This window comes from Cricetulus griseus (assembly GCF_003668045.3).
Source record: "Cricetulus griseus strain 17A/GY chromosome 1 unlocalized genomic scaffold, alternate assembly CriGri-PICRH-1.0 chr1_1, whole genome shotgun sequence".
Classification (NCBI taxonomy): Eukaryota; Metazoa; Chordata; class Mammalia; order Rodentia; family Cricetidae; genus Cricetulus; species Cricetulus griseus.
Genome location: NW_023276807.1, coordinates 107,074,863 through 107,088,387, shown reverse-complemented (window position 1 = coordinate 107,088,387; position 13,525 = coordinate 107,074,863). Strand labels below are relative to the sequence as shown.

Genomic DNA, 13,525 nt, shown 5'->3' with positions numbered 1-13,525 from the left:
AGGAAACCAGGCTTCACATGCCCTGGGTCCTGGCTTTGCTGTTCACATGCTGGGACCTAGGGCATGAGAGAGGCCTAGTGGAGGGCACCAGTGTGCCTGTCCAGCCAGGTGGCAGCCAGAGCTGCTCAGTGGAGATGCACTAGCTGCAATAAGTGGCTGTAATTGCATTTATTAGCTTGACAAGGCAGATGTGAACTATTTTCCATGACAAGATGGCCACATATCAGCACACATTAGACACCACAAGGAGTAAGAACCAATGACTTTAGAAACATTAGGCATGTTCTCCCCTGAAGCTACTGGTGTGGGAAGGCGGGAGACAAGGCCTCAAGCATTGTAATGGGGACAACAGGTGTGCCATATCCCTGCCCTGTTCAGCCCTGCCATGCTTGTGGCCTCTCCTGGAGGTGCAGCACATGACTGCCCCACCACCTACCCCATCCTCTGAAAACTCTCTAGGACACTTTTAATCCATGCATTTCCAGGTCCTGACAGGTTCCAAATGTTGGCTTGGGGGCCACGACTCCCCAGTCCTTGGACCTTACACAGCTACAGGGCAGATGAGACATATGCTGGCACATGGTGTATGTCAGGCAGCAGTGTGGGCACGGGTGTAGCCCTGGTGGGCTAGCTGTCGTACCAGTCAAGGAAGAGCAAGGAGAAGGAACACATCACGAGGAAGAAGAGGATCCACACTCTGAAGCCGGCATTGTTTTTGATGGCCTGGTGGGAGGAGCACAGGTGTCAGCATCACTCTTGACTGGTTGCAGAAGCCCTAGGCACCCCAATCTTCCATGAATCCCATGCTCTCCTTAGATAGGTGACTTAAGTAAGAACAGAAGTCACCATGCAGGAGACCTGACAGAGAACAATGCCTTGCATTTCATTTTTAAAATTACATTATCTCTGTGTGTGGGTAGGTTGGAATGCATGTCATGGTGTGTGTGTGTGGGGGGGGCAAAGTTAATTCTCTGCTTGTACCATGTGGATATCAGGGATCAAAATTAGGTTGTCCTGGTTGGCAGCAGGCACCTTTGCCCACTGAGCCCTTGCCTTTCATCCTCTTCTGCCCTAACCTCCTAGGACTCAACTGTCCAGGGACTACTCAGATCTGACCCAGGGCTCAGGTTTCCCAGGGATGTTCTTGTCTGTGGTGACAGCGGGCCAGCCTGGAGGTCTGGGCTTTAGAGACAGTTGGCTCACGGGGCCAAATGCCCTCTATAGACAGTTTATGGGCTCTTGCCCTCAGTGGTTTATCCTTGGCTTCAGATTGTCCTGGCCCTACCTGGACGCCCTCCCATCCACACTGTTCTTGCAGGGCCAGGAACTACTTTCTCTTGAGAATGAGCTGAAAATAAGCCAGCAGGTCTTATGAACACATGCTCATAGGCTGGCCCTAATGGTAAACCCATGACCACAACTGCAGGATTGGTCCTGAGTGATACACAGTATTCTCAGACAGCCTAACCAGTGAGACTCAGGCTGCTGGGAAACAGTGCTGGGCCAAATCAGACCCAAGAGCCCCAGATACCCACCTCTCGTATGTCTTCGTTGCCTTCCTTGATGTTTTCAGTTGCCCCCACGACTAACTGGTGAATGCTGTCAATCTCAGTTTCCTGTAGAAAGAGTGTCACATAAACCCAGCCATTCCCTCTTCCACCAAGAAGATACTCTTCTGCAAGTAGTTACTGCCATGTTTCAAGTGCTAAAGGCTGTACCTACATAGCCTGGGAATCCTCACCTGAGAGGTGGGTATCACTCAACACAAAGGAAAATTTATGGCTCAGAGATGTTTACTAGCCTATAGGAGACCACCCAGTATCTGAGTGGCAGGACTAGGATAAGGCTCTTGTTGGGCTGTGGAGTCTACACTGTTTGCTACCTATCACTTCTCCTGTGTCACTTATCAAGTGACAAGGACAAACATGACCTGCTGATTCTGGACTGGCCATTCCACCAAGGACTCACTTCCAGAATTTTATTTATTCTTTATAAGGTCTAGAAGCCAGCTTCAAAATGTTATAGGCTTTGAAACACACAAGCTACCCAAACAGCATATTTTAACACACTGCTATAGGGGTAAGAGTTAAAACAAGATATGAATTGCTGGCCGCAAATGTCCTGCGCAGATGCTGAGAGAACTTGGAAGTGGGGGTGCTGGTCGTGGCCATCCTATAGAAGACCCCACCATCAGCCATGTGTTACTGCCTTTGATCTCCCTGCGGAGGGGCAGGAAGGTATGCCCTAATGTGGGCTTTTATGGAACCCTGCCTGATAGACTGCTGCAGAATGGAAAGCAGGCTTCATCCACCTAGCTCTTAGCAGTGACATCACTGGGGTGCGCATGGACCAGGAGCTGAGGGGTTTGCCACAAACAGCTCCCAACATTGATAAAAAACAAGGTTTTGAGGCCTCAGCAGTGCAAGAGGCCCTTGGCTGGACTCTAGAGGGACACCAACCCCCTAAAGCACAACACCTCTCCTGGGGCAGCTCTCTTCTTTCAGTGGGACTGTTTGTCCAGGCCTCTGGTGCAGTTACTGCTGTGGCAGTTGGTCTCCCTTGGTAGAAGGCTGGGTACTGGAGCCTAAGAGATTGTGACTCCCTTTCCTACATGTGGCCAGTCATGGTATGCCACCAGAGTAGTATGTAGAAGACGCAATCCAGTGGCATGTATGGTGTTACTACAGCAGGGCACTACCTGGCTTGGTCAGAGTCCCACTAAAAGGCCTGCCATGGGCCAGGTAGGTCAGTGGTCCTACTTGTTGGTTTGGAGAGTGAGGCAGGGCTCACCAGCTCTACTTCTGACAGGAATGGGGCTTAGGAGAAGTACTGGCCACAGCATGCAGGGTGGAGCATCCAGACTGAAGCCTGATCTCCCTGCAAGCTGGGTGTTCAGACAAGGTGAGCTCTCCTCAAAGCAAGCTGCTAGGCCAGGAGGAGCTTGCCTTGGCCTCCTGTGTCATGCAGCAGACATGACCATCAAGCTGAGGTATCTGCACAAAGTCTGTTTCCAGGCTTCAGGGCCTCCACACACATGGCTTAGGTAGGTCTTTAAGAAATCTGTGAAGAGTACTTTACTTTTATGACCCTGAATTCCCAACTGTCATTAGCTTCTGCCTTGTGCATGTTGACTCATCTCTGTTGTGAAGTTCAGGACTTGTTTTGTGGGTGAGCCAACAGCCCAGAGGCAGAGAGAAGTATTTTTCCCAAAGTCTTCTACAGTTCATGGGTGCTAATCCTAAGGTCACCTGGAGCAGTCCTACCCCATCAGACTGTGTTCCCAAGGCAGCATGAACTGGCTGAGAGACTAATTTCTGGAGCATTGTGGATGGAAAGCAGCACTCCATTACACACTGTGCAGGGCTCGCCTGTGGTTATCTGTAAACGTCACAGCAGTCCTGTGTCTCACCCCTTCCTACAGACGGGGAGCAATTGTGTGGAGGGGTTACCTATCTCCCAGCCCTGGACTGCACCCTTCTACCTCCATCAGACACTTTAGCTCACAGGGGCCACTCTACTCTAAACTGGGTCCCCATATAGAGCCCTCCGCTGTATCACAGAGGGTTGCTTTACCTGGGACCTCAGAGCGGTGTGACTGGCTAACAAAACATGGTGCTGCCTAATCTGCACCACTCAGATGCTTCTGAGCTCTCAGTCAGTTCTAAGCCAAAACTCAAAACTGCTGGGCCTTTGGGTCTTTTTACCTGTTGCAAGACTTTTTCAGTGAATATCTCTTGGAGTCTGGAAATTTCAACAACTTTCCCTTCGATTTGCCTTCAAAAAAGAACCAATCGGTGACATGTTAGTTTTTAGCTCCTGGTAATCTAAGAGGAATGGTCCACATTCCTGAAGGAACCATCAAGGTGACAGCCATACCAGATGGGGTGGGTTGGGGTGGGGCATGGTGGGGCGGGGGATTTGGGGGAGCTGGGCAGGCACAGTAAGTCCTCAGCATAGCCTAGTTACTACTGCGTGATGCATGCTGGAGAATCAAAAGGCATGGTCACTTGGAAAGTCCATCTTCAAAAAAGTACATTTTCCTCTTAAGCCAGCTCTTTGTGGCAAGAAAATGCTCCAGTTTGGTGTGTGATGACCCCATCTGGTTTAACAACTAAGTGTTTGCCCAACTTGAAACATGGGGTGAGCCCTTTTCCTGCTTCTTGCAGCTTGGGGCACCCTGGGGTGGGCTGAGGCTGTGCGGATCTGAAAGTGGAAGCTGGCTGAGGCTGAAATTAACTGCTTCATCATAGCTGGTGACAAGTTAGTGGCAGGAGGAGAAAGGTGACATGAATGGGAAAGGCAGGCAGGAGACAGGAAGGAACAGTATCAGTCTTGGGGAAGACAGGGAGAGCTAGGCTGGGAAGAGAGAGGTCTTGGAGAGCCATTTTTGGGAAAAAACCCCTGGGACTGTCCAGGGGGAGTAGCCCTGCCCTGAATAAGTCCCCAGGCTGCATCCTGAATGGAACAGAGCTGTGCAAAGACCCAGCTGTTACTGTCAGAGCACTGCGATTCTCCTGTGGGAAAAAGGCCCTTGAGTGAGTTTACTGGTTGCTCCAGACACATGAGTGTGAGCCTGGGTACCTGGAAGCAGACACTACTAGAGCAGGCACCATCACAAGGTCCCTACTATATCTTATAGCCACTCCAACCAGGCAGCCCTGTTCTGGTAGGTGTGGTCCCACTTTTGGGGTGATCTGTCTTTAGCAATGCTCTTTCTGCAGCTGCAGCACCCATAAACCTGTTGCAACAGCCAGTCTCCTCCCACAGGCCCAGCCAGCTCTGTCCGGTTACATATGGATCCTTGAGTGCCACAGCAAATGGGAAAAGCCCCCAGTGTCTAGAAAAGCTGTCATCAAGCCATTATCTATATACACACCTCACTTCATCAAATAAGCTGTTCATTTCACCAATGAGCCGCTGATTTTCTTGTTCAAACTGCAAAGAAACACATGCATTCAGAATGACATCAAATGGAGCTCAAGAAGGGGCTATAAGAAACCTTTGATCTTCCACCCAGCTTCTAAGGATTACTGCCCAGTCCCATTGGCCAGCATAAGGCATTTCTAGAAGGTTATCTGAAAAATATCATACTCTAGGAAGAAAATTTAGCCTTCCCAAAACCAGCCATGCAGTGGTGGCTTGTAGAGCCCCTTCCATGTATGAACTCAGGAGCAGCTGATACTAGCTGCTGGATAGAGGGAGCTGGCTCAGCAGCTTCCAGACACCCTTTCTGCCAGGAGCCCCCTGCTGCCACCCATCTCTAGTGGCAACACTTTTAGACAGAACTTGGTGTGGGGAAGAATGCTGTGCAGCAGAGTCTGGCAGGCTACTTGGCCTGTGACAGGGACAGTTCTGTGAATCTTGAGAGCAATAGGGCCACCCTGCTGGCTAGAGGTATGTACTGTTGTCTTTTTCAGAATAAGCCCCAAGACTACTCCACTGACCTGTCTGTCCTAAAATGTTTTCTGTAGTGTTGAGTCTAGATCCTGGATGCACCTGAGCAGAAGGCTCAGAAAATAACCCTTCAGGCTACATGGCTGTCAGTGTTGAGCTGCTCTCTCTGTCCATGACACTAGTGGACTATTTTCCCACTGGCCTTGACTCGCCTGGCAGAAGAGACCTAAGAGCCTAAGGTACATGTTCTCTGTGAACCAGTCACTGCCCACCTCTGTGATGACAACCTCTGCCATTTCCAAAGGGCACAGGTGCATGCCACATCTCCCATCTCTTCTGACTGGCTAGGGACAACAGCATAGGCACTATGTTAAGGCCTGGCCACAGAGTAGATAGGGGCACTTTCTCTGGAGCATTTCTGCATGCAGCTTCACGGTGACATTTCTTTGTTTAGGGACCAACTTCTCTCAAGGGACAGAGCCACCTTTCTTCTTTAGTCCCTGAGCCCTGCATAGGCCCTGCTGCTCATCAGAACACTACCCATCAGATCAGAAAATGGGAACAGAGGAGAGATGGCAATGCTTTAGGGGGCAGATGATGGGGGGGGGCAGTTCCCAGAAGGACCACTTGAGCTGTAGCAGGCTGGATACAGCACTGCTAATGGTCTTTTCATTAAGCATCAAAGAGACCATGTAAGAGAATAAAATCTTTACTTCTGAATCTGAAAGTGTCAGCTGTTGCCTGTCCACTCAGCAGTGACTTAGGAGGCCAGTATTGCCTGAGAATGTGTAATTATTTCAGTTGTAGGTGCTAATTTACCTGCAGTAATTCCCTCAGGTATGCACGGGCTTATTTTCCAAGGAGGCATTTTTTTTTTCTCCTAATGATAAAATATGGTCCTGCCCTTTTAAATCTTGTCCTTAGTTACTTTGAAACTGTTCCTACACACAATTAACTATGAGTCTAGGAGACTTATTACTGGAATGTTGCCTGTGTTTGTTTCTGGTTTCCTCCAGTCCAGACATGAGGTACAGGGCCATATTGCTTCTCTAAGCCTTAGCAGCTGTTACTTATGAAATCATAACATGGGCTCCAGTGGCCAGGCAAAGGCACAGTTTCTGCTTCTGGTTTCCCTGAGCCCAGGGGTTCTGTATGCCATCACAGAAGTAACCAACCTCATAAGGAAAAGAGAAACAGATGCCTCAAGCCGTCCCATGTGGTAAGGGGTGAAGAGAGTACTGACAATGGTCGGGAATTTCAGTGGAGAGCAGCCACCACTACAGGGCATGTCAAAATGAAATGGAGTTAATAAAAACAAACAAACAGACAATGCCCCACCCCAAACTCTCTTCCCCTAAGTCAGTGGTTCTCAACCTTCCTAATGCTGTGAACCTTTAATACAGTTCCTCATAATGTGGTGACCCCCAACCATAAGATTATTTCATACTTCATAACTGTAATTTTGCTACTGTTATGAATCATAATGTAAATACCCGTGTTTTCTTGTGGTCTTAGGTGACCCCTGTGAAAGAGTTATTTGATGGGGAATGTACTGTATATGTTTATCTTATTGATTGTTAAATAAAATACTGTTTGGCCAATGAGACAGCAAGTTAGACGGAACTAGGAGTCAAAGAGGATTCTGGGAAATGTAGTAGAGAAGTGGTGATCCAGGCAGGAAGTGACATAGCAAGGAGACTCATATTTAAGCGAAGGAGGAACAGGAAGGGCCCCCTTTTTCCCCTCTGCTCCTGCTCCAGCGGCATGCGATCCACTGGCCAGGAGGGATGCCAATAAGGCGTCCGATAAGAGAAGTCTTATAAAATATATAGGTTTATGATAGTTAAGATGGAGCAAACATACGAGAATCCTAGTCATTGGCCAAGTAGCACTGTACCTAATACAAGTTTCTGTGTATTCATTTGGGCCTAACTTGGGCGGGCGGCTGGCGTAAAGCTCACACATGGCGGTGAGGCTCAGGAGGCTTTTGGCAGAAAGATTTATCATAACAGTTATTCAACCTCCAAAGGGTTGCAACCCACAGGTTGAGGACCACTGCCTTAAGCAAGTGCAAGGTCACCACTTACTGAAGTCTAACAGGGTCCAGACATGTGTGTTCATTGGCACTGGTTTCAAGGTGGTTTTCTGAATGGCAAGCTTGCCCCAAAGGTTAGGTGGCAGGGGCAGTTGGTCATATGGAAATCAGGCGTGAGGCCTCATGAAAATGGTTGGGTGGCCCTAGCTAGTCAATGGCTTCTCAATGGCCATCAGTTTCTTTGTAGACAGCTGTGAGCCTTATCCTTCCCTGACCCTGAGGTGTAAAGTCACAGCTGGAATCCAAGCTCTCCACCTTTGAAGCTGTATGTCTTTGGGCAGGTGAGTAATCCAATCACTGTCCTTTGGCCTTTGTCACCAAAATGGGGACAAAAGGACTTTGACAGTGAGGCCATTAAAATATGTATGCTGTCTACATGAGTAGTCTCTGGGAGACAGATTCCAGACAGGTAAAGTGAGTGGTGAGATGCCCAAAGGTCCCTTTCTCCTGTCTGACCTCAGATTCAACAGGGCAGCTGTGGCCCTTGGCTGTTTCACTCTATCAGGCTCTGGAAAATTCACAGATAGTCCATTCTAGGGTCAGTCTAATTGTGCAGTCATGCTGCTTCCTCACCTAAGTAGGGACTTGGCCAGGCCCAGGGCTAAACCAAAGTCCTGGTCTCTGTGGTCAGCACCATAGCAGGATGTCTATATGCCCAGAGATGCAACATGACCACAGTCTGAGAGATACTTATCACTTAATGTGCTATGTTTAGTTATGACTTCTCTCCTGAAAAGGCTCATGGTTGAATAAAGAGTTGCTTTCCAACTGGCACATCCAGCCATTGAGAGGTTATTGAATCATTAAGGCTTTGGCACAGTCATTGAATTATTCAGTGACTGATTCAAAATGATGAAAGATGTAGCTGAGGATGGGTCCAGCTGGCAGTAGTAGTTCATTAGGGGCATGTCCTTGGGGCAGCTAGAAGAGGAGCAGCTCTTTCCCACCATGCCCTTCTGCCTTGATGCGGTCTTACAATAGGCCCAGAGCAAATGGAGCCACTGACCACAGCCTGCACCCTCTGAAACCATGCACTCGAGTGAATCTTTCTGAGCTTGAGTAGCTTATCTCTGGTATTTATCACAGTGAAGAATGGCTGACAAGCAGCAGCATCCTTCTTCTCTTAGACAGGTTCATATGTATCCCATGCTGGCTTACAACTCTATGTATTTGAGCATCTTCCTGCTTTCACGTTACAAGTGCTGTGCCCTACAGGTGTGCCCTACCACCCCTGGTTTATCAGCATCACCCTAAGGATATAGGGCTTGAGATCCAGGGGACCCTGAAGAGGGGTCTATGACAAACCACACAGTGGGGCCTGCAATACTCCTTCCTGAATGAGGTTAAGTAACAACATAGGTGGAAGTGCTCAGGGCAGCCATGGTGACAGCACAGGGCAATAAGCAATAGCTCCCTTGGCCATCTTACTCTGTTACTGGTCAGCTAGATTTTCCAGTTGGGCTTTGTGAAAGGGCTTCTAATCTGGTTTAAAAGACACAAGTCCATTTGTAATAGCTTACTGTAGAAATCCTGTTTTTAATCTGACCCTCTTTGTTAAGTGTTACTTTTAAGGCCCCTGCATAGAAAATATGGCAGGGTAAATAAAGTACTCCTGTTTCAAGTCATCCAGAGAAGATAAGTGAGGACTTGGGACTCAAGACTCCCCAAAACCTATGTTCTTGACGCATGAACTATGCTGGGCCACAGTACGAAAGCTGTGCCAGCTGGCTGCCGGGTTCCATGAACTGCCTCAGGGGACATCTGCTACAGACACATTTCATACAGATCTAAGTAAGAGGTCAAACACATATCTTTCAAAGGTGACTTTACTTGAGTAAATTGAATGAGGCACATAAAAGTACAGTGGGCTCTAAAGGGGGGCAATTTTCTTGATGGTCCACATTAGAAAACAACTGAATTTCTCTTAGCCTTCCATAAAACCTCTGCTAACTCAAGGCCCTACCACCTGTATCATGACTTACACCTGGGGAGTGTCTGTACATATCAAGTAACATCCCAAAGCCATTTTGCAATGCCTAGCAACCATTTTCTTTGGCTAAAAGAATGAATTAAATTGCCACTATAGGGCTTAACTCATTATTTCACCCTGAGGGAAAGTTCCAAAACTAATTATGAACTATGACCACAATTTGCTAAAGTACTTTGCAATGTAAAGCCAACAATATAGTATTCTTTCCCATCGTTTCCAGGAGTTGTTTTTGTTTAATTTGGGTTAGTAAGACTTTACAACATGACACTCAGCAATTACTCCCAAATAAGAACATCATTAGCTGAACACTAAGTAGCCTGTTACAAAAGTTCATGACATCCTTCTGTCCCACCCACCTGCATCAACACAACACAAACTAGGAAACACTGCAGACTCTGATTGTATGTCACCAGCATTGTGGCTAAAATGCCAGTCTTTTTGGGAATGGTTTGGGTGGGGCAGAGGACATGAAAGCTGACACCAACTGTCTTGGGAGAGAGCCTCACATCCTGACATCATCTTCAGTTGTGTGGCAGGTGTGGGGGTTGTAAACTGTGCACAGGGCCTCCCTGGCTGTGCTGAGTGGCTCCCCACAGTTCTACAGGGCATCCATTCTAACCAGTGAGAGGTCCGCTAAGGCTCATTTGCTTCCTCGGACAATTAGTGAGAGGAAGAGGAGTATTCACAGCTGACTGCCTGGTCCTAGAGCCCTTGTTCTCCATCTCTCAGAAGGATTGTGCCATGGGATGGCAGACACCCAGTTATCCACTTCCTCAGGCCTACCTTCTACACTGCCTGTGGTTTTTTTTTTTTAGATTTTTAAAAAAAATTATGTATACACCATTCTGCCTCCATGTACGACTGCATGCCAGAAGAGAGCATCATAGTTGTGAGCCACTATGTGGTTGCTGGGAATTGAACTCAGGACCTCTGGAAGAGCATCCAGTGCTCTTAACCTCTGCCCTATTTTGACCATCTCCTTTATGAAGAATGATGGGACATAAAGGAGTGAGGTCCAACACAAATTTACATTCTGCTTACACTTGACAAAAGTGTCTTTTCTCAATGAAGAGAGTGGAAAGTACACATAATCATCTCTAGCAAATTTGCAACAATTGCAGCAATATAACTGATCATTTCCACTAGCAAAATTATTTTGTATAAACTGATGATAAATGACATGATTTTAAGACACTCCTGTTATTATCAGTTGTCAGAAGGGAATGCAATACAACTGTGTTGAAACTCATTTTTTTGGTTTTTACATGTCAGTCTGCTTCTAATGTAGTATTCCCAGGGAACACTCATGGCTCTGTTCCCTGTCCCTGTACACAGTGTTTCTCGAGGACCTCCTCTAAGCCCATGATACTCCAGCCCTAAGATGCTTCTAGGACCCTACGATGGCTCCTACCTGCCATATTCACAGCACTTCCAAGCTGTCTGACATAGAACTCATCAACTCCTGTTCTTCACTCCCTACTCCCCAATGTCCAGCTCCATGCTTGTCCTTCTGACTGCTCAAGTCATAAATCTCTCAAGTGTCTAGTCCTCTCACATTTGTCCTTCAAGGGATAACTCTCCATCATCAGCACCTGGAGGCAGCCATTATCGCTCTTGAGAGCTGTGAGAGGGCACAGAAGTTCCAGATAAAGGCAGGAGTAGACTGTAGTCAGCTGTGACTCCACAGTCCTTTCTTTTACCTTGGAGGCAGTGGCTCCTTGGGCTTCTGGCTGTTGGTTTTCACCTGTTTATGCTACTTTCTGGGAGGCAAACTTTATGTTTCAGCCTTTGTTTCAGGCAAGGAGAAGAAGGGAATTTGAAGAGTAAGAAACCCTGAGCCTTTCTTATCTTGCTCTCTTCTATTCTTCCCCCTACTCAACCTTCCTGTTCCCTCATGTCCTCCTCACCCCTCCTTTTCTCCCCTTCTCATTCTCCTAGCTCCTCTCCCCTGCCCCCATGCTCCCAATTTGCTCAGGAGATCTTGTCCCTTTCCCCTTCTCCAGGGGGCCATGTATGTCTCTCTAAGAGTCCTCTTTGCTTCCTAGCTTCTCTGGAGGTGTGAATTGTAGGCTGGTAATCCTTTGTATTATGTCTAAAATCCATATATGAGTGAGTACATACCATGTTTGTCTTTTTGTGACTGGGTTACCTCCAAAATAGAGGGAGACATTATAGGTTTAAAGAGAAATCAGGCACTAGGGAAATATCTGGAGATCTACAAAGATGACACCAACTAACAATCTAAGAAACAGAGGAGAGGCTATCTTAAATGCCCTCCCCTGATAATAAGATTGGTGACTAACTTATATGCCACCCTACAGCCTTCATCCAGCAGCTGGTGGAAGTAGAAGCAGACACCCACAGCTAAACACTGAACTGGAATCCAGTTGCAGAGAAGGAGGAGTGATGAGCAAAGGGTCCAGACCAGGCTGGTGAAACCCATAAAACAGCTGACCTGAACAAGGGAGAGCTCTTGGTCCCCAGACTGATAGCTGGGAAACCAGCATGGGACTGATCCAGACCCCATGAATGTGGGTGTCAATGAGGAGACCTCAGAAATCTATGGGGCTTCTTGTAATAGATCAGTACTTATCCCTAGCATAGGAATGGACTTTGGGAGACCATTCCATATGGAGGGATACTCCCTGAGTCTAGACACATGGGGGTGGGCCTAGGCCCTATCCCAAAGACCCCCTCCCTGGGGAGCATAAAGGGTATGGGATAGGGAGGGTGTTGGGGGGGTAGGGAAGGAGGGGAGGGAGAGGGAACTGGGATTGACATGTAAAACAATATTGTTTCTAATTCAAATAAAAAAATGGAGAAAAAAAAAAGAAGCCCTGAGCCTATCTATCACCTGGGCTGGGCAGCTGTGGAAGACAGACAATATGGTCAGGCCCTCTGTACCACTCACAAGAACCCATCAATCACTTAGCTACTTAGCAGCACTCCTAATCACTGGCCGGGACTAAGACAGTGACAGTGAGCCAGGATCCTCCTCACATGGTGTTAGCACAGTAGAGAAGGTACAGAAGGAAGCAGGACACTGGGGTGGCTGGATGGTCAGAGAGGACTCAAGGAGGCTACACTGGAGACATGTCAGGAGTCAGAAAGCAGTGGCAATCACAAATGGCTTCCTGGAAGTCTGAGGGCTAAGCCAAGGCCAGAGCCCATCCTTACTAGACAAAAGGGCTTCTGTTCACCATTGCTCCTCTGTCTCCAGAGGCTGGGAACCCAGCTCCATTCTTATCAGCAGGGGCTTGCTGGCAAGGCCTTTCTTGCTCTTTGGCAAAGATAGGAGGAGGTGGTGAATACTGCAGGCCTGAAGAAGATCCAGGCAGATGAGTATAAAATGCTCACTGTCAATGGCTGTACAGTCAGGAGGCCACCATTTGGGAGGCTCTCACCAAAACTTTGTGCCTTGAAACCACTGAGATGACAAACAACAGCACTTAACACAGGGGACAGGTCACTAGGAGGAGGTGGTCACTGTCCTGATGGTTGCTCCTGCCATCCTTCAGTCATCATTATGTATTCCTATCACTTCCATGATACCAATGACTCAACTGAGTATAATCACCATTTTGGCGAATATAAAAGACTTATTTCATTTAATCTCGATGCCTACTATATTGGTAGGAAAGACACTTAGCAAGACCATCCAAGCTAACTTCTGTTTTACTATGCAACTGTGAACTGAAATCATGAAAATCCTAATAGGATGTAGGACATTAAGTGGGTAAGTGTATATAAAATGTGTTTATATTTTTAAAGCCCAGTATCAAATTAGGGCAAGGGCATTTGCACAACCTCACACTCACTGGCAGTCTTAGGGCAGGCAGCTGAAAGGAAGCAGTTAGCATTACCATCTGTATCTCTTCTGGAGACAGTTCATCTTCACCATTGCCATCACCCCAGGTTCCCAGTTCAGGTTGTGCTTCGGCCACTGGTTTTTCTGTTAAGAAACAAAACAGTAAGGTGGACAAAGATAGGAGGCCAGCTATTCCTTCAGAACAGGCAGCTGAAGAAACAGGCACATGAAGACACCA

General features: G+C 47.6%; 1 protein-coding gene across 2 annotated transcripts in view; it reads right to left on the bottom strand.

Moving 5' to 3' along the window:
- Window positions 1–153: 153 nt before the first annotated feature.
- Stx18 (syntaxin 18) overlaps window positions 154–13,525 on the bottom strand; it is a 103,081-nt gene continuing 89,709 nt past the window's right edge. For both annotated transcript variants that reach the window (XM_027387042.2, XM_035452289.1), the window contains 5 exons: window positions 13,343–13,431; window positions 4,877–4,935; window positions 3,705–3,774; window positions 1,536–1,616; window positions 154–723 (listed from right to left, as the gene is read on the bottom strand). In XM_027387042.2, coding sequence (XP_027242843.1) covers window positions 628–723; window positions 1,536–1,616; window positions 3,705–3,774; window positions 4,877–4,935; window positions 13,343–13,431 — 395 coding nt within the window. In that variant the 3' untranslated portion in view covers window positions 154–627. The remainder of the gene's footprint in view (window positions 724–1,535; window positions 1,617–3,704; window positions 3,775–4,876; window positions 4,936–13,342; window positions 13,432–13,525) is intronic.